The following is a 26218-nucleotide window of genomic DNA, read 5'->3' as shown; positions in this document are numbered from 1 at the left end:
ATTTTGACTTACACGAAACTGATTTGTATGAAGAATGAAATACTCTTAGAAAAACTGTTCCATGAGAATCATCAGCTCTACATATACTAAAATTTTTATTTCAAAATAATTTTTCAGAAATGTATCCCAAATGTTGTCACAGCCTATGAAATACTTAACAGTTCCAACAACACTTGCATCAGCAGAAAGATCCTTGTCAAAATTTAAAATTATCAGAGATTATTTGCAATCTTTCATTTTCCAAGAGCCACTAGCATCTCTTTCAAGTACCAATTGAAAATAAAATTGCAAAAATATGTATTTTAATAACCTATTAAATGAATTTGCAGAAAAACAAGCCACAAAAATCACAATTAATCAAGACATCAGATTAATAAAGTATTATTTATTTATATACAATCATGACACCAAAAATATTTTTTGCACCTTGTGAGGTATATTATTAGTTTATATCACTATTACCCCGTTGTATATTATAAGTAACAAAATATTTTTAAAGCAAAAGCTTTATTTGTAATACTTTTAATGGCACTTCTTTCCTGCTTTTTCAACAAGGGCCTTGCATTTTCATTTTGCACTGAGCCTCTCAAATTATGTTCATAAAAAAGTGTTTTTATATGTTTCATCTGGTTAGGAGAACAGCTATATTTCTAGATATAATCAAGGCCTTTCAAGTAGTTTCTAAACACTGTTACATGGGAGAGGGAAAAGTTATAACTCTTATAGTAACGTTCAATCAATTCTTGCAAGCCCAGCATTATAGAAGGTTCCAGTTGGGCAGGTAGAGGGACCTTAAAGATCAACAATTCCGTTATATAGATAGCAAAACCGAGGCACCAAACTGTGATCGTTTCAAGGTCACAAGTGATTTAGAGACAGATTTACGACAAGTCTCAAGTCTCTCCAGTTGTACTAGTTTGCCTGGTACAATTTCTACCACTGGTTCCTTCTGATTCTATCTCTAAGGGTCCAGGAAATCAGAAAGTGCTCTGGCTGTTTCAAGCAGAGTGATATGAGTGACGAACACCAAGAAGAAGGAAGGCAGGTGTGTTCAAAGGGGCTGGGGCAGCAGAGACAACGCAGCTATTGTGGGAGTAGAAAGGGGAGAGAGAGCCTGCCTCCTCCCTCCCTCCTTCCTGCCTTCCATCCTTCACTGCAGGTTCCTCTTAGCAGAACTGAGCTGGAAGCCAACTGACAGAAGAGCCTGCAGGAGTCAGCCCCCTGCGATGCTGAGCAGAGCAGGGAAAGGGTGAGAAGCGGATTTGAAAGCAAACAAGCAAATGACTGGCTCAGGGCTAACAACTTCTTCAGGTCTGAGTGCAACCTGAAAATCTAAAAAGTGCTGGTAGCCAGATACTACCGGCAGTCCTCAATTATTGAAATAATGCATGTAAAGCCCTTAACACAGTGCACGGGGGATAGTAAGAGGGGGTTAAAATCATCATCATCATCACTATCACTGTTAGTGCTATTAAACCGAAGAGGTTAAAAAAATGTTAAAAGAATCAGGAGATTTTGCCAAAGGATGATGAAACCACCACTCAACACGTGACATAAAAAGGCAAAGCTCAATGTATGGTTTACTACAGCAAAGGGGGCCATGCTGGTCAGGCACAGCCTCTCCAAGTAGAGCAAACTGTAGCCCTCACAGAGAGTCTTCATTTGGAGGGAGCATGGAGTGCCGGGAAATGCCAGACTGCCAGGGGTGTCAGTGGGTTGACATCATCTGTGGTCCACGGCTGCTCAGGTGAGACTGTGTTCATCAGCTGGCTCGCAGAGGTGTGCTTCTTGGACTGAGTCTGCCCTGAGAGGCTGACTTTCGTGAGGGGCTTACTGACGAAACTTATTCCTGATCGACCGAACGGGTTTAAAACTGGGTCTTGTGGCTACTTGTTACCTTTGCTACAGCAAAAATCAGTCTTTTCCTAAGTCTATGGGAACTTCGTTATTTTCAGTCCCTCCTTTTGATCCTCATTCAATCTAAGCTGCAGGAGAGACCTTCGAGGATTGTGAAGATCCTTACTACTGCTGTTGATTTTCCTTGAAGGTGAGGTTTCATCAATGGAGATTTTATTTTCAGTGTACACGTCTGCTGGCATGATTTTATCCCATTTTTTATTGTCTTTGAATCATTTGTTGAATCCTCTGTCAGGACAGTGGCTGCACAAAAGCATTTAAGACTCTAGAAAATACACCTTTAGCAACAGTGAGACAAGTGTAAACGGACAGGACTGGAAGACATTTCAGAACCATGATCCCAAATTCCCAGATCGGGTCATGAAAACAAGTCTCCAAGATTCTCCGAGTCTATTTTAGATCCTATGTTGTCTTTTATTCTAGCTTAGGTGTAGATTACTCCAATTCATTTGTGGTGTTTAGGTACAGTATATAGTGTGAGCAGTGGTCCAGAATCTTCTCTGGTTGGCAAGAAGAAATCCAAGGCCATTTTATTATCTCTGACTACTTGATTTAAGGAATTGAAACTGGTTTGTTGTAACCTATAGTTTGGTCTGTATTATTTACTATGTCATCAGAGGAATAGAACAAATTTTTGATGAGTTCCTCTAGTAGTTTAACTCCTACCAATAGGATCATTATTCTCGGATCCTCGCCCTGTAAAAGATTTTATACTTTGTACTCTTTGAAAGGAGATCCAGTCCATTTAGGATGTTGAGGATTGTCTCAGTTATCTATTGTCCTGTAACAAAGTATCTCAAACTTGGCAGCTTGAAAACAAGAATATTTAGCATTTCACATTGTTTTGAGGGTCAGGAATCTGGGAGCAGCTTATGCAGGTGATTCTGGTCAGTATTTCAAGTTGAGGTTGCAGTCAAGATGTCTCCTAGGCTGCAGTTCTCTGAAGGCGTGAATGGGGCTCAATCTGCTCCCAAGGAGGCTCACTCACATGGCTGTTGACAAGAGGCCTCGGTTTCTCACTGGCGGTTACAAGGATGTCTCAGCTCCTTGCCACATGGGCCTCTCCATAGGGTTGCTCACAACACAGCAGATGACTTCCCTAGGGCGGATGATATGAGAGAGAGCAAGACAGAAATCACAACATCTTTTATAACTTCCCCTTGGAAGCAATGCATCCTCACTATTACCATATTCTATTGGTCACACAGACCAACCCTGATACAACGTGGGAGGGTGCAATGTGCAAGGGCATGAATGCCAAGGGCAGGAGTCATCAGGGGCCATCTTGGAGACTGGCTACTGCAGGAATCATACCTTTGAATGGCCTGGCTAATAATTCAACAGAATAATTAACCTTGGTCCTGGATTGGCACTAAAGAGCCTGATTCTTTTATAGGAAAAAGAGCAAAAAGTTGTACATGAGATAACTTCACTTTGGTGGAGCTGCGAATGTATTGCCTCTGAGTATTATCTGACACAGTTATTGCTTGAATTTTGTAATTTCCCTGTGCAAGGACATTTCCCTTCATTTATGTGTTGCATGCAAAGTGTATCATTACCGGTTAAGTTAGAGCAATATACCCTTACATCATTTATTAAAATGGCTGAACTGAAAATAGCTTGGAAGAGCTGAATTATAGAGTTATGATGATAATTTTCTAGACCTAGGGTCAGCAAACTTTCTCTGTAAAAAGCTAGATATTAAATATTTTTGGCCTTGTGAGCCATACATTCTTTGTCACAACTAATCAACTCTGCTGTTTTAGCAGAAAGGCAGCCACAGACAATATGCTAAAAACTGGGTGTAGCTGTTTTCCAATAACTCTTTACTTACAAAAATAGGTGGCAGGCCAGATTTGGTCTGCAAGCCGTACTTTAACAAGCTTGCTCTAGGCTTAGGCGAGTCATTATTACTGGTAAGGGGAATAAGATAGGTTAAGCCAGATGTGGAATATCTTAAACCAGTTATACAGAAAATTATTCCAATATGGCAAATTTGTCCCTACTGTGATGGGTTGTTTCATGGAGAACTTTGGCAAATGTCAGTTTGAAGTTTCCTCTGGTGCTATAAGAACTATTTTTGCCAGATCTTATCCCCATGGATCTCACACCAAATCATTCCCAGTGTTTCTTTTAGGAATTTGGGAGTACAGAATTTGTGTATCTTTCATGGAATTCTTGAACTTCTCCATGAATTTATTATTATTTTGTTGTTGTTTAGACGAGGTCCTTGTATAATGACTTTAGTCGGTGTATTCAGCGTGCTATTCTGCTAATATTTCAGTAGTATTCTAAAGCATTTCTATAGTTTATACAGGTTGGTGAATTCGATTCTATAGTACCTATTTTAATGTGTCTTTGCTTTTATTACAGCAATTATTTTAGATATCATTAAGGCATCTAGTAATTAATGTATATGTTCTTTGTTGTTTATTTTTAAAGAGTACTTGAGTAAGATTTTAAAATCTTCTTTTCTATAGCAGTTTTAAAAAGTGAACTATTTTAAAAGAATACCGGCTACTAATTCGTATATTATTTTATTTTAGTAATTTGAAATGCCCTAGAGAAGACCACAGTTCAGTCATCTGAACAATTTGGTAAGGAGTTAGATTTTCTAAGAGAGAATGGTCTACCTGTTGTAAAACAAGCCTGGTCTTTTTCTGTGTGGTAAAAACACACAACATGCAATTTACCACCTTAACCATTTTTAAGTGTACAGTTCAGTGGAGTTAAGTATATTCACGTTGTTGTGAAGCAGACCCCCAGAACTTTTCATCTGACAAATCTGAAGCTCTATACCCACCCAACAACAATTCTCCTTTTCCCTCTGCCCCCAGCTCCTAGCAACCACCATTCTAATTTCTGCTTCTATGACTTTGACTACTTTAGATCTCTCAAAAGTGGAATCATACAGGATTTGTCTTTTGTGACTGGCTTATTTCATTTAGTATAATATTCTCAAGGTTCATTCATGTTGTAGCATGTGATAGGATTTCCTTCCTTTTTAAGGCTGAATAATATTCCATTGTATGTATATGCCACATTTTGTTTATACATTCATCCATCCATCAGTGGACACTCAGGTTGCTTCCACATTTTGGCTATTGTGAATAACGCTGCTATGATATAGGTGTGCAAATATCTCTTTGAGATCCTATGTACAATTCTTTTGGATATATACCCAGAAGTGGGATTGCTGGATCATCTGGTAGCTATATTTTTAATTTTTTGAGGAATCTCCATACTGTTTTCCTCAGCAGTTGTACCATTTTACAATCCCACCAACAATGCACAAGAGTTTCGATGTCTCCACAGTCTTACCAACATTTCTTATTTTCTGGGGTTTTTTTAATATTAGCCATCATAACGGATGTGAGGTGATATCTCATTGCGGTTTTGATTTGCATTTCTCTGTGATAATCATAATTAGTGATGTTGAGTATCTTTTCATATGCTCATCGGCCATTTGTTTATCATCTTTGGAGAAATGTCTATGCAAGTCCTTTGCCCATTTCTTTTAATTGTGTTATTTGATTTTTTTGTTGTTGAGTTGTAAGAGTTCTTTATATATTCTGAATATTAACTCCATATCAGATATATGATTTGTAAATACTTTCTCCCTTTTCACTCTGTTGATTGTGTTCTTTGGTTCACAAAAGTTCTTAAGTGTGATGTCATCCCATCTGTCTATTTTTCCTTTTGTTGCCTGTGCTTCTTCTTGTGTTGTATCCAAGAAACCACTGCCAAGTCCAATGGCATGAAGCTTTTCCCCTACGTTTTCTTCTAGGAGTTTTATAGTTTTAGTCTTACATTAAAGTCACTAATCCATTTTGTGTTAATGTTTGTATATGGTGTAAAGTTAAGGTCCAACTTCATTCTTTTGTATGTGGATATCCAGTTTTCCCCACACCATTTGTTGAAGACACTGTCCTTTCCCAACTGAGTGGTCTTGGCACCCTTGTTTAAGATCATTTGACCATACGTGTGAGGGTTTGTTTTGGGGATCTTTATTCTAGTCCATTGGTCTGTTTGTTGGTCTTCTTTTTTAGATATAAGACCCATCAACAAACAATACTGTCAGCCATTTAATATCATACCAATAAAGAATGTTAAGTCAGCAGTTGGTACTGGAATATCCAAAAATTCTGCTCTAGCCATGGAATTACAGAAACACAATCAGAAAATTCTCCTTTCTTGGATAAGGGTAATAGAGTTGTCGGAATAAGAGTTTTTCACCAGTGGATGATAGTATGAGATGAAGAGAGTGTCAGTATTTTATGATTAATTGACTACTATAAAAATGCTGAGCGTTTCTCATTAGCAATAAGGAGTTACTATATATGATAACATCAGATTTAAAGGTGATCACAGTATAAGATGTGAAGATGTTTTAACTTATTTAGTTGAGGCCTATAATTGTTCTGAGGCAACTAAACTAAGCTTTGTCTACTGACTTAAGGGATCTGCTTTAAGAGGCAATAGGTCTTAAGTGTGTGTCATGTTGGTGAGTTAAAACCTTTAGAGCATGGCCTACCTTTCTCATGTTTGTACAAAAAAAGAAGAATTTATATAATCCAGGAAAACTTTTAAGTGCTCTATTCTAATTAATCTGCCTGTGTCCGTGGAATCTTTTGCCCATTGAGATTCGGGGACCACAGATATTTCCTCAGTGATTTCTTGAATCACACATAGTGTAGGTATATTATTAGCCATATCAGCTATAATTTTGTCGAGTGTGAGAACATTTCTGGAATTTAAAAAAATAATCCTTTTGCAGTACAGTTTATCTGGCAGTTGCATTGGTAAAGTAAATCCCTTCCTATTAAATCTGCAGTTGTGTCACAGAGAAGAAGGGAATGTCCTTCTGATCATGATTCCAAAGTGGCAGCGACAGGTTGGAACTTGGGAAAGGTCTTAGGCTTTGTAGAAATTTTCATAATTTTAGTGCTTCCAGTAAACCTAGGCAAATAAAGCTTGTTTTTCCTCACACCTTCCACAATTTACCGTATACCCTCAAATTTGTCTTTTATTATCTTCTTTCACCATCTGGCATAACCAGTCATTTTTACTTTAAGATAAGATTTCTCTCTTTTTTTTTTCCTTTTTTTCTTATTGAAAGTCTTTCTGGGTTTTCAAACAAGTTTAAGATTTAACTCCGAGGGATGTGAAGTTCTATAGTAGAGAGATTAATGGTAGGTATAGTGGCTCCCACAGCAACAAGAAAACTGTGTTAGTCCTTTGAGAGTTTAGAAGAAGGAAAGGGAAGAGGCTTAATGTCACCCTTGGAGCAACATCAATGGACACATTTTAGATCACTGTCTTTCTGTTTCTTAGCCAGTATGGAACACTGATTCTTTCAATTTTCATTGTCTTTGCAATATCTACACGTATCCTTAACCATAGGCTCCAAAATTTTTGGAGAACAGAGACTATTTTGTTATTTTTTAACTAGAGATCCAAATACTCTATTGTTTCAGCTTATTTACTTCCTAAGGCTCTGGAAATATCTAGCCACACATTGGCTATCTTCTAGATTGCAATTTCACATTTCAATTTCTTCTTTATTATTAAATTCCCTATTTCTGGTTTGATCCCATTTTCAACAAGAGAAGACACATCTCTCCATGTTGGTTGTGTTTACTCCAGCTTCTAGAATATTTCCTGAAGTCTAGTCTTCATCTTTGTTTGTTTACAGTTTGAACCTTTTTACAGTTTTTCCCTTAAAATAATTGTTTCTTAAATTGCCTCACTGTAGTCTATTTTTTATTTTTATTGCTCTTTTAAGACAACTTTTAAAAGTTTATATAATCTGGTAACTTGAATCTTTTCTTTCCTATCTCTCTGTTTATTAAGCATTTTCCCTGAGAGGCTAAGCATTAGCTGAACTAGTTGGTACAGATCTATAGTAGAGGAAATTAGGAATGTAGCAAAACATTAAATTCTGTAAAAAACTTCTCCCTGTACTCTGAAAGTTTAGGAAAATCCTCAGTTGTGTCCCTTAACTTGGCTCTAGACAAGAATGTTAATTCAACCTTCTGGTATAGAAATTCTACAATATAACTGTTCTTTGCCTGAGAAAACCCTGAAAAAAGAATAGCTCATTTAGAAGGTGAAGGAAAGCTGAGTGGAAAACAAGAGGGAAACACAAAGTGAATAGGTTTCAAAAGGATACAAAGTCTTTGAGAGAGACTGTCTTGAGTCAGAATATTTTTGAGGCCTTAGCATATCAATCAAAGAGCTGACTATTGGGGCAACGGACCCAGGATCACTCGTCATGCTGTGGCGGCATCCCACATAAAATAGAGGAAGATTGGCAAAAGATGTTAGCTCAGGGCCAATCTTCCCCACACACACAAAAAAAGAGCTGACTACTGATTATTTGCTCTTTTGTCTCCTAATATTTTTAGAGTTCCTCTAAATGAGATTAATTTAAAGATTTGGACACGTCAAATATGACATTATTATTTTAAGTCAAATTTTTTTTGCCATTTCCCAAGAAAACTGCCAAAGTTAGAATTACAGTGCTTCTTAAAGGAAACAGAAGCTTTTCCAGGAGAAGGATGAGACTTTGGCATAGACAAACCCATAACACAGAAGAAAGACAGGCCACTCGCCAGTCTATAGTGCAGGCTTTTGAAGGGTTCCCCAACCAAGCAGAGACTCAGAAGGGGCCATACAGTCAACTTGACCCTTGAGTATGGACAAAACAAAGTGAGCCTCTTTCAAAATTAACAAGAAAGATGGTATTCTCATGAAGGTTTTATAGGGACCCTAGACAAAGTTTGACAAACCTTTTTTCACAAATTGATTGTGGTCTACCAGACCTCCAACCACTAGCCCTCAAGGCTGGCTTGCATTGAGTTGAATGCTTATGCTTCCATTCTTTCTCTATAGAACACTTCCTTATACATTCAAAAGAAACAAAACAACCCAGGATGAAACAAAAACACACGAAACAAGACAGTACGTATAGATAAACAGCAGCAAAAACACGCAAGCAGTAGGAGAATAAGCAAGTTAATGGCAAAAACATTTCTCAAAGGGCTTACCTCCAAAACAAAGGGTCTAAAGATCTTGCACAAAGACATAGATCTAATTATTCACCAAATGGTGCACCTTTAAACCAAAAGACCTAATTGCTCTACAGGAAAGTCTAGACCTAAACAAAGGCCCATGTTGTTACCAATCCTGGAATAACAGGATTAATTCAGTAATGCGAACTCAGCGAAACTAGTCACAGATCAGATTATTGAGACTGACTCACTTAACAATATATCTGAAGAGAAAATTAAAATTTTGGCACAAGATGCCAAGTGAGCACATCTGTTGGCCTCAGGGTCCCCTGGAATGCCACCAAATGAGGATTTTCAAAAGAACCTTGGCGGAACTTCCAAAACTGTCCAATGAGACCATCACTCAGTATCCGGAATAAAAAGACAAAGCCAACTTATTGCATGTTATAGTAAGAGATGCTGGCCAGACACAGTCTTTTCAAGCAGAACAAATTGCCAGTCTCACATAGAGTTTGGGGGAAGCATGAAGTTCAGGAATTAGTGGACTCTCAGAGGTATAAGCGAGTTGGCATCATCTGTAGAAGCACAGTACTCAGGTGTGACTATTGTTGGTTGGGTACCACTCAGAGGCATGCTATTGGAGTGAGTCTGTCCCCGATTGGCTGACTTTCAGAAGCCAGAGATTGACAGAGCGCCTAGCTTGTAAAACTGTGTTTATCAAAGAGACTTGTTGTTTGATAGGTTTCAAACCAGTTCTTGTGGCTACTCATTACATGGCTTCAGAATAACCAGTCTTTTCCTACATTTGTGAGAACTTTTTTTTATTCTCAAGCTCAAAAATAAGATAAAGGAAGGAAGAAAAAGTAAGAGAAATATTGGGAGCTACTCATGGTATCAAAAATGGTACAATTTTGGGGACAGGTGTCAGCCTTTGAGTTAGACAACAAAGTCTTCAGTATGAGTGAGATTTCTGTGTGTATGGCTTACTTTCTATGGTTGAGCCAGGAGAAGAAGGAAAAAACAGATACTTCTGAAAGCAGAATTGTAGTTGAAAACAGTACATATTTAGATAATTTCACAATTTCATTCCCTCCTGGCATTAACACTTATTGTACGCAGTATTCCTTTTTAGGAAATACACTTGTAAAACATACATGCAAATGTGTTGAGATTGTGTTCCATATTGTGCTTTTCCATTCCTTTGCTTGGTTTTTCTTCTTTACTTCATCATTACAGCAAAGTTCTCTTCAAAGAACATCCTAACTTCACCTTTTTTTCATATTCAATAGTATAAGTTACTTCCAGTTTTAATTTATGACACCCTCTTCATTTCCAAGGCAGCTGGTTATAATGTTATTTGTAACCACAGAGTTAGACTTCATTATAGAAGTAAGCATTAGAGAGAGTCACTCTAAATTTGTTTTTGGAAAAGAAATGGAAGAAAAGATACCATCAGTATGATGAACAGCTGGATCTCTGGATTCAGACAGATCTGGGTATACCTCTTGGCCCTTCCATTTTAATTGTGTGACCTGGGGCCCGCTACTCAACTTCTCCAAGCTTCTGTGTTCTCCACTATGAAATGGTGAGAGTAAATAATACCTACTTTATATGGCTGTTGGGAGGATTAAAAACAATAAATTATGTAGAGAGCTTAGCATAGTTCCTGACACATAGTAGCCATCTAACAAATAGGATGCATTATTTTTGTAATTAATAGGAAAAAAATATGACGAGACATGCTAAAATATATAATTTATGTGTTTTTCTTCTCTTGTTTCAATTTTGTTTCTGTGTAAATAAAAATTACTTTAATATTTTGAAAGTCTTTCCTAACATTTACAACACAAAACGCTACTTAGGCCTTCACAGCCCTTGAAGGTAAGAAATATGTTGATAACTACATTAACATATTCACGATAAGAAACATCTTTATGTAGGGGAAGGAAAGAAGGGTAGGAATATGAGGTCAAAGAAATGTTTGAGTTCATTAAATGTGGCCGAAGTACCCAGGGAAGATGGTAATTTATACTCCTAAAGAACTTTCATTCCAGCCACATTCAGTCCATCTAGTGACATGATATGTGGAGCCAAAGGCTGCTGCAGTGGAAAATAATGGATTGCCCAATTGGGACAGGGCCTCCTGATCCTCATGAATAGCTCAAAGGTATAGGGACACAGAGATGACTTGCAAAAGGACAGGTAATACTTTTGTGAAGTTGGTGTCCCATACCATGACACCCCAAGAAAACAAAGGTCTGAACAATTCTAGTTGAATAATTATCTATTGAATCGATGGACTGTAACATATTTAACCACTCCCCTTGTGGAACACGTAGTTTGCCCCAATTGTTTCTTACATTATAAACGATGATGCTACAAGCAGCTTTGTATACAGAACTTTTTTCTTCCACTGAAGCAGCGTGATGCAGTGATTATGAGTCCAGACCCAGAAGCTTTCGATCTCAGCTCTGCCATTGGCCAACCATGTGATCTTAAGCAATTCATTTAACCTTGGCATCTCTCAGTTTCCTCATCTGTAAAATGGGGATAATAAAAGTACCTATACGTCTTATGGCTGCTGTGAAGATTTAATGGGTTAACGGATGTAAAGCATGTAGAGAAGGGCCTGGCACGCACTAAGTGCTCTAGGAGGTAATTGCTAAAGGGTGAGATTTTGTCTTAGGATGACTCTTCAGTTTAAAGGCGTTTATATTTTTATATTCTCAATATTTAATGCTGTCATTTTTCAGGAATTACTGTATTCCATCAATTCATACCGACAATAGCAATGTCTGGGTGCTTATTTTTCCACAGCCTCATTCATAGTTTTATGAGTTTTTTAATACTTTTAAATTCATTCAGTGTGAGCTATTACCTTTTTGTTGTTTTTCATGTGAATTTATTTAATTGCTTTTAAGGCATTTTTTTTTAAGTCTCCTCTTACTTGAATATTAATGTTCTTTTGTTCTTTAAGGGTTTGGTGTTAGTCTTAGCTTTGACTAAAGACTGAGACGTTTAAAACTTCATTAGCTCATCTGTCACATTTAGTACAAGTAATTCTCTCAGCCTGTTTTCTTCTTTAGCTTCCTTTATTTTCATTTTACAGAGATTTAAAATGTTTATATAGTCATAAATATCCAGCTTCTATTTTGTTCATTTCTCTGTTTTCTCTCCTATTTTTCTTCTTATTTTCTTACAATTTGATTTGTTAATATTTAACTTCCAGGAGTTTTCTCCTAAAGGGCAGAGACTCTGTTAGTCATCGTTGTATCTACATGGCTAGTGCAGTCCCAGCATGGAGGGGGCAACCAATAAACATTCGTAAAATGGATGAGTAAGTGAAGGAACAAGCAAATTGGCCTCAGTAGGCCACAGACCACACAAAGCTAGGGTTACACAACAAGGTGGCATTTCCTTTAATAGCCAAAGTACAAAACCATGAATCTGCGTTCCACAGGCTGCACGAAAGTCATTCTCCCTCGGAACTTCCCTCCCACAGGCCTTTTACACCTTGCCCTGAATCCGTCTTCGTGATTACTTGTCACCACTCTTGGAGTCCAGGGGTCACTCCCGCCATCTGCATACCAATCTGCCCAACCAGTTTCTCTCCCAGCGCGGACACTGATTTCCCCCTTAATTCTCCAAGGCACAGGTAACAAGAAGAAAACAATTAACAAAAACGTACTGCAGATGTGAGGATGAACTAACAACAGCACAGTGTAGATTACAACTACTGCTAGAAGGAGTTACTTTCAGAACACCCAACGTGCATCAGTGGCCAGCTCACTCCACCAACAGAGACTCTCCGGGCATGTCCACACTCTGGAATACTGGCCCTAAGAACCCCTGTGAATGTGTACCTGTCCATGCATATGTGCATGTGCATGTGTGCGTGCACGCACACATGGGAGAAAGAGAGAGACAGAGACCTTGAGAGAGACAGCTTTCCTCCCCAAATCCCTGCCCTGCCTCATATGGCTGTTGTGAAGATTGAGTTAAACAAATGAAACAGTTGACAGAGGGAACACCCACCCACGCAGGCTGTAACCGGGCTCCCACGGCTCAGACAAGGCGATGACAAGGGTCAGCTGTGCATCTCTCGGCTCTGCATTACTGTCTGAAAGAAACACTACGTGAAAGGCACCGACGGTCCAATCCAAGTATTATTGTACCAAGTCCAGTCCTACTGATTCCCTTTCACACTTTTCACCTCCAGCATAAAGAGATCAAGCTTAGACAACCCTCTCAGCATGGTCCAGCATGACAATCTCCTGTAAGCAGTTACCTGTAATTGGACAAAACTCAGACACACATTTTGTCTAACTATCTCATCCAAAATGAACAAACAGTATTTTGCAAGGACAGGTCAGCCTAAATACATATTCTGGGGTGCCATAGTTTGAATGTTTGTGTCCCCTCAAAATTCTTATGTTGAAATCCTAATGCCCAGTGTGATGGAGGAGGGGCCTTTGGGAAGGTGCTTAAATTGTGAAGGTGGAGCCCTCATGAATGGGAGTAGTGCCTTATGGGAGAGGCTCCAGAGACATCGCCAGCCCTTTCCACCATGAGAAGTCTGCCACCCAGAAGAGGGCCGTCACTGGACCATGCTGGCACCCTGAGCTTGGACTACCAGCCTCCAGAACTGTGAGAAATAAATATCTGTTGTTTATAAGCTACCCAGTCTGATATTTTGTTACAGCAGCCGGGATAGACTAAGACACAGGAATATATTTTTCCCCTCTGATTCGGAAAGGACATACACCAGCCAATAAATCCAATTTATGTTTCTAAACCAAACTTGTCAGCTTACTGGAGACTCTAATTTCCTCCAAAAGAAGCAAGGAGTACTTGCTCTACGTTTTTGTAATCAAAAAGGTCCATTCTGGAGATTTTTCCAAAACAAAGAAGGTCTTCTTCAAAAATGAATTGATGACTCCACCTCTATAAGAAGAAAACAGCTGGCAACTTTTAAGTGATTTAATGCCAACTTTCAAAAACAGTGAAGTCCTGATGGGCAGCCTCTTGCAGAAGGGATAAAAATGGAGTGTGAGCTGAAGGTCTAAGTTAAGCTTTCGTCATATTAATACCTGGTTTTCTTACTAGTTCTTAAGTCATGACTCTTTTCTCCATTATTTGGGTAGACTGAGTTCATAGATTAAATGTAAACCAGGTTTTCTGTTCAATTTCCCTTTACTTCATTTCTGAACTCATGCCGTATCATTTCATATCCTTCAAAATTCTAGTACCCAGCAAAGACAGATCCTCTTCATTGTTCTTTTTTCCCTGTAGAGTACCATTTGATAATTCTGCCCATTTGTTTTGCCAAAACAGTCTTAGAATCATTTTACTGAGCTCTATAAAGTATTCTTTGGGTTTTCATGGGAATATGTTAAATCTATAGATTAATTTGGGAAATATAATTTCTACTGTTCACAGCCACGCTATATCTCAGCACTCATTTGGTGTTTTGAATTTTCATTCAAGGTTTTTTATAGCTCACTTCTGTGCTGTGAACATTCCACATTAATTTCCATATATTTTATAATTTACTGACATTGTGAATAAGATCTCTTTTTAATTATCTTTTCTAGTTGGGTTTTACTGATATTTAGGAAAGATATGTGTGTATATAGATTTATATTACATTTGCCCATTTCATTGAATGCTTTTAACATCTCGAATAGTTTTGTGGAGGGTGAAATTGGCTTCATTTGGGTCTTCTATTTCTTCAAATAACATTTTTATTTCCTTCCCGCTTCCCCAAGATTTAGTTTTCATTTCTTTTGGAGATCCTTATGTGATAAAGATAATTTTCAGCATTACATTGGAAAATAATGGTAACAAAGAACGCCTTTGCTTTGTTCATTTTTTAAAGGGAAATGTTGCTAGATTTGCTCTACCATTTATAAAATCAACTCTTAATTTTAAATTCTTAGTTTTTCCTTTTTAATGTTAAGAAAGAAAAACCCGTATCTCACTTTCAAGGGGTTTAAGACTGGATGTTGAATTTTATCAAACATCCTTTGGGGCTTTTATTGATATGACTATATGGTTCTATTATTGAAGTTATGGATATGTAGTTTTTATTTTGACAGTTTCCCTTTGATTGAATTATTCATTAATTCAGAGAGAATTTCCCTGATTCTCCAATCTTGAGTAGCCTCCCATTGCTCTTTATCACACGCCCATCTTATTCTCTTCAGGGCAGTCATATCTGAAATAGTCTTGTTTGTTTACATGTTTATTGCCTGTCCCCTATGCACAGGGCCCTTACTGGTATTGCTGCTTTGACATCCTTAATGGTCAGATCATCATTGCCGTATTAAATTGTGATAGACCCTGATCTGGCGTTACAGGACTATCTCGAAGCTGATATCCAGCTGAACCCAAAGCTGCTTCCTAAATCCTGGCTCTTCCTGAAGATCTATTTGCAAGACATCTCTGTGCAGAAGTGGCCTTTCGCTCAGGAGAGAGCACTGCGTGGAACTGACATTTCTCAATTTCTGAGCTAAAGTTCTGACCTGCTGTTAAGTCTTGCTGCCCCTGGACACAGTGACACCAGGGATTTATATACACTTTTATTCAGAGATTGTGCAAATAAGAACCCACCATCCTTAAATTTTTTTAGCAAAATATAAACCATTTTCTAAGCAAATAATAAGATCTAATAATATCAAGATATCAGCACTAGATTAGAAGTAACACTTGGATTACAGCCCAGGTATTTTCACTTATTTACCATGTGACCTTGGTCAAGTTATTCATCCTCTTAGATTCCTCTTCTGTAAAATGAGGGAACTGAGTTAGATTTATAAATGCCTTCCAGCTGCAACTCAAAATGAATAATTTATTAGAGAAAATTTATAAAATTAATATTAATAAACTACTCTTTTTATATCTAATTTGTTAAAATAAGCTTTGACAAGAGATTTTCACATATTGAGGTATGGAGTAGCTATCCTGGGTCAAAACCGATTCGGCTTGAACCAAAGAAGTCTGACTTACGGCCCATCAAACACACACTGTACATCTGCTTTAACCACAAAAGTAAAGGAGGTGCTAAACATTAACTCAAAGTAAAAGGACGCACTCTTTTAACATAAGAATGCATAATTCCCCTCATACGCCCACCAGTATTGGGTAACACCATAGCAGTACTCCTGACACGGGGGTCATGCTGACCTGCTAATCTGCAACTGAACAGCCCTTTGAAATTTTGATGAATATGTATCTTGGCTATGTTTAATGTATGTTCTTTGTTCTAAAAAGGTATAAAACTGTACTGAAAACCATGCTTCTCCAGAATGCTTTCTTCCTTTGTGGAACCTGCCTTCCTGGGTTATAATCCTCAGTCTGGCTCAAGTAAAACTCACATTCTCTCTCCTATCTTCAGAATGGTTATTGGTAAATTGTGTCAACACCTTGGTAAACCTTCAGGTCCTGCTCTCTTATCAGAATATGATGGCAGCTTAGTGCGATTTTTGCATCCGAACATCAGATCATCTCTTCAATTAAATCCCATGAGTCAAGTGATTTGGAGATGAGCTTTAACAGTGGAAAACTCTAAGGTAATCTCCCTAGGCCCTCTGCTTATTCTAGAAACTGCTCCTCTCTCTCTCCTTCCCACTCCCACTACAATGCAGCCACAGTCTTATTGCAATGTGGCCCTTCCTTCTGGCCACAGTTAATTACCTGTGGTCCAAGCTGGGCACCTCACTCAGTTGGGGCGAGTGAGTCCCATCCTGGAATTTGGGTCTTAGATAGGAAGGAAGATGGAGAGCTGGTCCCTAATGCTTGAAGTCATAAAATGTAAACCCTGGGTATACCAAGCAGCCGCGTTCCCCCTGGGAAAGATGGTCTGTAGGAACAAGACACAAACAGAGGACCCGACATTGCTGGTCCACAGACGAGCTGTATTCCCATCCCCAGAGCAGGCTGTTCAACTCTTCTTTGAGACATAGCCCCGTCTAAATCCAATAAGTTCTTCTTTTGCTTTAGCTGGCCAGAATCTGATTTTCTTGCCTTCCCTCCCCCTCTAAAACAATCTAAAGTAACACAACTTCTATCGAAATAAATTGAAATCTTTCCTCTTCAGATAATCTCCCTGCCAGGGAGTATTACTTCTCTCACAGCCCTGTCCATCTCTGTGACTTCTATAATGCTGCCTTGAGTTTTCTGCTCACATTACTCCTTTCTTTAAATTGAAAGATTTCCATTAACTTAACGAGAAAAAGATGTACTTTTTCCAGCTAAAACTGACCTGTATGACTCAGAGAGATTTTCACCTTGTTTCCTTCACTTCCCAGCCCTTCTCCTTCAGATTCTGTTACACAAAGTACCATAGTTTGCAGTAAAAGAAAATTCTATAGACACAGGTCAGTAAACTATATATATATATACATATACATATATATATTTCTGTTGCACTTATGGGCCTTAATTTCATCTACTCAGATCTTGAAGTCAGAAAAAAAAATAAAGGATGTGTGATACTTTATAATAAATAATCCTTTGAACCAAAACAACTTAAGCTATACTAGAATCACAGTAAATCATGAAAATAGCAAAGTGATGGCATCCTGCCTCCTCAGCAATCCAAACTCCAGTGTTACATCCATTTGTAACAATGTAATTATGAAGAGGGGCTGGCCCCGTGGCCGAGTGGTTAAGTTTGCGCGCTCCCCTGAAGGCGGCCCAGTGTTTCATTGGTTCGAATCCTGGGCGCGGACATGGCACTGCTCATCAGACCACGCTGAGGCAGCGTCCCACACGCCACAACTAGAAGGACCCACAAGGAAGAATTTACAACTATGTACCGGGGAGCTTTGGGGAGAAAAAGGAAAAAAAATAAAATCTTAAAAAAAGAAAAAAACAATGTAATTATGTACTCCCTATACTGGAACATATTTCTGAGGAGGAAACACAAATTATTTGAGGAAAAATATTACTAACCAGCATAGACAAAAGGGTCAATGAGGAAATGAGAATGGTGTTAAGGGATATAAATTAATAGCTTATCCACAACTACTATTGAAATTTTCCTTTGTTTTGATTTTTCAGATGTCTTATGGGATTATATGTTCTTCAGAATAAAATTCCCTAATGTTTTTTTTTCTCATTTATGTGAATGTGCATCCCATCAGAAAAATCCGATTCCAAGACTAGAAAGCTTTGTTTCTGTTTGGTCCTTAGCGACCACGAGATGTGGCTTCCCCCACAGGCAACACAAGTCTCATGAAATGGAGGCAGAGCTTTCAAGCCTTAAAATTCATTTCTCTGACTGTACAGTCATTACCAGTATAGGCAAAGCAGATCCAAATTACCACTTCCACTTCGGGCCAACTAGAGAAGAGACAGCCCTTGTTTCAGAATTCTTTAAATCTTCCCTGACAGGAGTGCTAGGAAAAGCACAAAACACGGAATCATAAATTGGTCTTTTGACAAACTGCCAATCCAGTGACTCTTAAAGGAAGAAGAGTGAACACTGAGGACAAAACAAAAGTAATAGCCGAGAGATGCGCTTGAAAAGTGAACTAAAAATGCAGAGAAAACAGGGGTAAAAGGAGCCAGCCCAGCATACATGCAACTTCAGAGCCCCGAGGGAAAACTTCATAAGGAAATCTTTTATTGCTTTAAAATTGATGCGTAAACCTCTCCAAGCAGAGAGTCCCTGTGGTTTGGTGGAATGCTTTGGAGGCCTGGGTATTATGACCCCAGAATTTCTGGTGCAGAAATTAAAAGTTAGAAAAAGCCTTTCCTATTTTCTGTCTCCAGGGATGATTTATTTTAAAAGATATGTATATATATTTAATCTGTAAGTTTTGCTATAACAATATGTATTACAAATTTCATATTTATATTTTAAAATATAAATGTGCTTAAAAATATAAATCTTTCTGGACTGAATGTCTTTGTTCTAGGAAAGATGCTGATTCATTTGTAAATTAATTTTGGGAAGAATTTTCATGACATACAAAACATGAAAAATTATATGGCAGTTTATTTGGATCAGTTTCATGTAATTCCCCATGGGCTATAATAAAATCATAACACTGACTCCTAAGGTATCAGTGGAAAGAAGCCCAAATTTATTTTTTTTAACATTTAATTCCCAACTGCTTACCTACTGACTCAAAATTACATACATTGAAATACTTTCTTTCTTACTCAGAATTAGAAATGAAATCATGTCCGGTATGTCATCTAACAGCTACTTTTTAAAAGTAGGATCAAAAATTCTGGTTTAAGCTAGTAAACATATTTTTCTCTCTTCTCTTTTCTGAAATCCCCTGAAAATGATGGCAAAGGAAAAATTATTAAAGGTATAAATCCACAAGCACAAAGGGAGCTGGAAAGACACTACAGCAGACAAGGAACGTTAACAAACTTGTGAAGATGGAAAGCAGATGAAGAAGTGGAAACTGGCTTAGCAGAGCAGAGAAACCTGATATCTAAATGCCTAACACGAAACTGAAGCAAGCTGATTCTCTCAGAGAACCCAGGACGGGCTCTGGATTGGGAGGTCCTGAGAAAAGCAGAGATGCAGGGTGGGACTGGCCACACAGGAGAACTGGTTGGAAAGAACACTGCAACCCACCCTATGAAGCCAGGTAGCTACTGTTGTCTCACCTTAGGAGGTTTATTCTCTGGAGCAATTGAACCAGAGAGGGCCAGACTTGAGGAGTCCAGGCACAGCAGAGAGCACGGCTAAGGCACTAAAATGAAAATAAAGGACTAATCAGAGTTAGGCATAATGAACAATGAGACGGCCCACCTCCATCCCTATAACCCCTTCCAGGGCCCAGAACACCAGGAGCCATGGCTATTCCTCCCAATCAAGACAACAGAAAAGCTGTCAACACAATAGTTCCACTATTTTTTTGCCACTATTTGCCACTATTTCTGCCTTCTTGGGAGTAGACAATCTGCCCAACTCATCTTTATCTTTGGTAGAGTATAACACAAACTGACACATTTTTAAAGAAAGAAAAAGTTTGCATTCCCCTATCATTACTGTTAGTAACGTTAGTAGAATTAGCATTATTTTCAATTCAGTTCAAGAATGCTGCTATGGACATTTGTGCTCAAGTTTTGTATGGACATATGTTTTCATTTCCATTAGGAGGAGAATTGCTGGATGACACGGTAACTCTAGGTCTAATCATTTGAAGAAATGCCAGACTGTTTCCCAAGCAGCTGCAGCATTTTACATCCCCACCAGCAATGGGTGTTCCAACTTTGCCACATCCTTGCCAACACTCGTCATTATCTGTCTTTCTTATTATAGCTATCCTAGTGGGTGTGAAGTGGTATCTCATTGTTTTGATCTGCATTTCCCTAATAGCTAAAGATTTTGAACATCTTTTCATAAGCTTATTGGCCATTTGTGTATCTTCCTTGGAAAAATGTCTATACAGATCTTTTGCCCATTTTTAATTAGGTTATTGGTCTTTTTTCCCACCAGCAGTGTATGAGTGTTCCATTCTCTCCACAACCTCTCCAACATTTGTTACTATTAGATTCAGATATTTTTGTCATTCTAACGGGTGTAAGGTGATATCTCAGTGTAGTTTTGATTTGCATTTCCCTGATGATCAGCGATGATGAGCATCTTTTCATGTGCCTATTGGCCATCAGTATATCTTCTTTGGAGAAATGTCTGTTCATGTCTCCAGCCCATTTTTTGATCGGGTTGTTTGATTTTTTGTTGTTGAGTTGTGAGAGTTCCTTATATATTATGGATATTAAGCCTTTGTCAGATATAGGTTATTTGTCTTTTTATTATTGAGATGTAAAAGTTCTTTATTCTAGACACAAGCCTCTTATCAGACATGTGATGTGCAAATATTTTCTCCCATTCTGTGGGTAGTCTTTTCACCGTCTTTCTTCATGGTGTCCTTTGAAGCACAAAAGTTTGAAATTTTGATGAAGTCCAATTTGTCTAGTTTTTTCTGTAGTTACTTGTGCTTTTGATGTCACATCTAAGCAGTCTTTTCCTAGTTCAAGGTCACAAAGATTCACTTCCATGTTTTAAGAATTTGATCATTTTAGCCCTTACATTTAGTTCTGTGATCCAGCTGGAGTTAATTTTTGTATATCGTATGAGGTAGGCATCCCACTTTATCCTTCGCATGTGGACACTCAGATGGCCCAGCACTACTTGTTGGAAACTGTCTTTCCCCTTTAATTGTGTTGGCACCTTTGTTGGAAATCTGCTCAGCTTCTTAAATCTGTGTGTTTGTCTTTCGTCAAATTTCAGAAGTTTTCAGCCATTATTTCTCTGAGTATTTGTTAGCCCCAGTGGTTTTCTTTACTCCTTCCAGGGTTCTGATGACGTGAATGTTAGCTCTTTTGCTATAGTCCCTCAGCTCCATGAGATGCTCTTCATTTTTCTTTCAATCTGTTTTCTCTCTATTATTGATGGGGTAATTTCGATTGTTCTACCTACAAGTTCACTGATTCTTTCCTCTGTCTCCTCCATTGTGGCATGGAACCCATCCACTTAGTTTTTTCTTTTGATTACTGTATTTTTTAGTTCTAAAATTTCCATTTGGTTCTTCTTTATATCTTCTGTTTCCTTGCTGACACTATTTTTTTTGCTTCGTTTCAAGTCTTTTTGGAGTTGCTTATTGAACCATTTTTATGTCTGCTTTAAAATCTGTGTCAGATAATTCTAACATCTCTGTCATCTCGGTTTTGTCATCTATTGTCTTTTTTTTTAATACAGTTTGAGATCTTCCTGTTTCTTGATATGATTAGCTATTTTCTATTAAAATCTAGACATTTGGGGTATCACATAATGAGACTTTGGGTCTCATTTAAATCTTGCTTTAGCTGGCTTTTCCTGACACAGCACTGGGAGTGGACACGGGCGTGGGGAGCAGGAATCACCTCCTTACCGCCAGGGTGGAGGAGAGGTCCACGTTCCCCACTTGGCCCCCACTGATGCCCTAGATGGGAGCCTCCTCATTACTGGCCAGTGGGGATGGAAGTCCTAGCTCCCAACTTAACCCTCTCTGACACCAGAGGGCAGGAGGAGTTGGGGCACCTTGTGTCAGCCTGGTGAGGGGGAGAGTCTAGGCTCTCCACCAGGCCTTTGCTGGCATGAGTGGAATGTGGCGGGGGGTGGGGGGCGGGGGGGCACAATTTTTTCCCGTAGGTTGTGGCTGGAGTAGAGCAGTTAGTCTAAATGTTTTCTGCCTGCTATACTGCCTTTCCTGGCCCTTCAGCTAGAGAGAGCAGTATTCTGTTGGCGCTTTTTCGTCTGCACCATTGGCATTTCCAGATCACCAGCTTCTTCAGTTTCAAGTTTGGGATATGCGAGGCAAAAAGAAAAGCCAGGGAGCTAACCATCATGTTGTTCCTTGGGTCTCAAGGGCCCCAGCTAATCTGTCATCCCTCCACCTTTCAGAGTTTTCTTATGTTTGTTTCACATGTCGCGTTCAGGGTTTTTAGTTGTACTTAGTGGGAGGAACAGGGAAAAGTAGATCTATTCCATCTTCCCATAAGTAGAAGTCTAAGTAGACCTTTTTATAAATAGAATCATATTTTAATCACTAGACATACTAATGTTAAAGGAACTTTGAAGTTAATCCTTTCCCAGTTAATAATTAGTATCTAATTTTTTTGTTGTTTGTTTTCTGAGGAAGATTAGCCCTGAGCTAACTGCTGCCAATGCTCCTCTTTTTACTGAGGAAGACTGGCCCTGAGCTAACATCCATGCCCATCTTCCTCTACTTTATATGTGGGATGCCTACCACAGCATGGCTTGCCAAGCGGTGCCATGTCCGCATGCACCTGGGATCCAAACCAGCGAACCCTGGGCCGAGAAAGCCAGAACATGTACACTTAACTGCTGTGCCACCAGGCCGGCCCCTAATTTATCTTTTTTGGACATTCAAACTATATATTGGGCTTGCTTTAAATGAGAAACGCCTACAGATTATTTACACATTTCCTAATACTGACTATAACTGTCCTCTTTCAAAATCTGAATTAAATTCTTCTAAATAATTACTTTTTAAAATGCTTTTTCTTTAATGCCAAGCTGAAGATGTTTCGATGGAAGGCAATTCCTTAAAGCGTCTAGTGTTAAAGAATATAATGAGAATTCCCACGTCTTTCCAGAAGTATAACATGGAAACATTTCTCAGAAGTATTCTATTTCAGAAGCTTGCCTGTATCTAAAAGATTATTTCACTTCTCTTACTGAGTTTCCATATACTCACCAACAATTGCCTACTAAAAATATTTATTTAACAATGTTTGGATTTCCAGACATATTACTTTTTTTCAATAACCATTCCTCCTTTTCAAATATCTGTCCTTTTATACATATTAATATCTAGTAATACTATCTTTTACTGCCCTCTAATTATCTGCCAGGCACTCTGCTAAAGAATTCTTATTATATTTTGTCTTATTTAATCCTGTTTAAGACAAGGAAAGAGAAGCTCAGAAAGACTGAACTGAAAGCGTTGGTAAGTAGTAAAGCCAGAATCTACACACAGGCCTCTGCCCCCCAGCTTCACGTTTATTTTGACGTTGCTACGTCTGACAGAGTGAGCACCTTTTCTTTCCAAGGTGAAAGCTTATAGGTATGTTTTCTCCCTTAAGGCTATTTTGTCATTTCTTCCATTCTTTGATTTTTATCTTGGCCAATTTTTCATCTAAGAAAAAAATTTTAATACAGAAATTTAAAATACAAGATAGCTGTAAAGGGTTTTGAGGTTAAAAATCAAAATTTATTTACTTTTTTAAAAGATTGGCCCTGAGCTAATATCTGTTGCCAATCTTTTTTTTTCTTCTTCTTCTCCCCAAGGCCCCCCAGTACATAGATGTATATTCTAGTTGTAGGTCCCTCTGGTTCTGCTATGTGGGATCCCGCCTCAGCACAGCTTGATGAGCAGTGCTAGGTCCGTGGTCAGGATCCGGACCGGCAAAACCCTGGGCTGCCAAAAGGGAGTGCACGAACTTAACCAGCCAGCCATGGGGCTGGCACCCTATTTACTGTTTTTAATTTCAGTATCTGTCATAAAAAACAACGCCAATTCTTCAAAGTTTAACCACATAAGCACTGCTGTATTGTATTTGGGTATAAAGAGAAAACACTACTGGGTAGTTGCTATTTCATGTGCAAACTTTGTAAAGACAAAATAATAGGAAAAGTAAAATAAAATAAGCTGTGTTAATAAATTCATGTTACTAGTAAGATTTACTGTTTAAAAAATGCATTTTTAATTTAACCTAGAAGATAGAGACAATAAGGCTACGTCTAAGCATCTCTTTATTCAATGCAGAACTATTTTATACTAAAATTTTAATTCACTTTCATTTAAATTTAATGAAAGAATGGATATTTAATTTGCCTAATCTCAATTCCACAGCGTTTGATAATGAATACTTTTTTCTTTCAAAAGATTTTGGCCAATAACTCCCCTTACATACACTGAATAATACTTTGCTTTTTTTCACTTCATTGCAAATATTTCCAAACTATTAATCAGGTGAATTCCTTACTAATTGCTTAGTCAGTAGTTCTTTCTATCTGTCATTCTTTGCTAACCCTTTACATTTAGAAAGATTCCATTTAGTCTTCTTTAGCAAAGTAGAAGGCAGATACCACACATCCCCTGATTTGTACAGATCACAGCTCCCTATTCCCCGACAGAACTTTTCAAATACAGAATCAAGCCCTCTTTGTTATTTGGATAAATACATGTATTCTGGATAAATTTCCTTGTGGATACACTAAACTATCATTTAGGAAGGTTTGCATTAGGTTTTTTTCCTTAGTAAACTGTTCTTATTTGGGGGGCTTCTTTTTTCTTTACACTACTGTATCCAACTGCTATCAAATGAACAGAAAATATTGAAATCATAATTATGAATGTTTTAGTTATTTAAAATGTTTTTTCTTGCTATGTTCAATTTCCTAATGATAAAAATGGTCTTTTCGTACTCAAAATTTAAGTTAAACTAGCTGTTTTGTAAAATGTTGTTGCAAATGGAAATTATTAAAAGTTTATTAATAAATAAGCTGTGTCAGTACAAATAAAAAAACACTTCCTAGCATTGGTATTAAAATTTTATCTAGATTACGCCTGGAAGGCAACAACCGCTACACAGTTTCAAAACAATATACACTGCACTTGCAAACAGGGTATTGGTAACCAAAATGCCAAACTGCGGGCATTTTTACACACATCCATCTTGTGAGGAAGAACATTATCAGCGGCATCGTCACCTTAGGAAATAACGATCGTGTAGCTTTGCAAATGGGAAATACTCATACATGGAAAATTTATACATAAGATTAACGCGAGGGGAACTGATACGCCCCTCCTCAGTACCATTACTGCAACCGAGCAGGAAAACGCCTGCCTCGCCCATTTTGAATTACTCCGCGTTCAGAAAGAGAGGGCACCTTCCCTTCCGGTGGCCGCCGACGCCGAGGAGGGCCGGTCATTTCCCACAGCAGGAGGCCGCCGTCCCCTCGGGCACAGCTGGCCACGTGGCCGCCCCGCGCGGCCCCGACCGTGCGCCCCGCCGCCGCCGCCCTGAGCCGCCGGGGCCGCCTCCGCCCGCAGCGGGGCGCCGGGCCGCGGGAGTGTGGGGGGAAGCGGCTCCCAGAGCGGGCGGCCCCGAGGCCCGGGAGCCAGGACGGGCCGGAGAACGCCCCGAGGCCCCGCGGCCCCGCGTGCAGCGTCCGTCGGGCGGCGGCCTCCCGGCGCGGCTCCTCCGCCGGCCCGAGGCTCGGCCGGCGCGCCCAGAGGCCCAGGGTCCAGGTTGCAGCGCGCGCGCACGCCGCGGCCGCGCGCAGGGCCGCCGGCCCCACAGACCCGGCCGAGCCGCCGGGCCCGCTGCCGTTGCCTAGGCGACCGCCGCGGAACGTTCGCGCGGCCCCGCCCCTCGGCCAATCGGACGGCGCTCGCCGGCGCCCGAGTTCTCTTTGTTCCGCAGCCATTTCGGGCCGGGAGCGGAGGCGTCGCCGCTTCGGCTGAGGGCCCGAGCGCCGGAGCCTCTGGGATGGTGTGGGACCGGGTAGGTGGCGCGGGGGCGCGGCCGGCCGGAGGGCGGGCGGGGGCGGAGCGGCGGGGAGGCCGCCGGGGCCGCGGGGAGGTGCCGGGGCGGCCGGCGGTTTGGAGCCGCGGGCGGCGCGGTTCGAAGCCCAACAGCTGCCGCCGAGCGCCCGGCTCTGGGTCCGCGGCGGGGCCTGCGCGGCGGCGGCGGCGGCGGCGGCGGCGGGACGCCCGGGAACCCCTCCCGCCCGTCACGCCGCGGCG

The 26218-nt window shown here is 39.6% G+C and overlaps 2 protein-coding genes across 3 annotated transcripts in view; one reads left to right on the top strand and one right to left on the bottom strand.

The window, feature by feature from the left end:
• Positions 1–365: 365 nt before the first annotated feature.
• Positions 366–25899, bottom strand: LOC111767924 (collagen alpha-2(I) chain). Its single transcript, XM_023618219.2, has 2 exons — positions 25360–25899; positions 366–3016 (listed from the first exon to the last, which is right to left on the bottom strand). Exons 1-2 carry the CDS (start codon positions 25897–25899, stop codon positions 2957–2959), a joined length of 600 nt encoding a protein of 199 aa, XP_023473987.2. The 3' UTR covers positions 366–2956.
• The window catches only part of TNPO1 (transportin 1), a 91133-nt gene continuing 90603 nt past the window's right edge, over positions 25689–26218 (top strand). The window contains exon 1 of one of the 2 annotated variants that reach the window (XM_023618213.2): positions 25689–25976. In XM_023618213.2, coding sequence (XP_023473981.1) covers positions 25962–25976 — 15 coding nt within the window. In that variant the 5' untranslated portion in view covers positions 25689–25961. The remainder of the gene's footprint in view (positions 25977–26218) is intronic. The other variant, XR_011425269.1, reaches the window with a different exon arrangement.

Source organism: Equus caballus, chromosome 14, assembly GCF_041296265.1.
Source record: "Equus caballus isolate H_3958 breed thoroughbred chromosome 14, TB-T2T, whole genome shotgun sequence".
In the NCBI taxonomy this organism is placed as follows: Eukaryota; Metazoa; Chordata; class Mammalia; order Perissodactyla; family Equidae; genus Equus; species Equus caballus.
This window is presented reverse-complemented; position numbering and strand designations above follow the sequence as displayed.

Bases quoted from the DNA above. Each gene is read 5' to 3' on its own strand.
- LOC111767924 (XM_023618219.2), bottom strand. From the start codon at position 25,899: ATGGCTGCGGAACAAAGAGAACTCGGGCGCCGGCGAGCGCCGTCCGAT. The intron at 3,017-25,359 runs GTGCCCTCTCTT...CATCCGCCCTAG, and splicing joins GGCGGCCACCGGAAGGGAAG to GGAAGTCATCTGCTGTGTTG.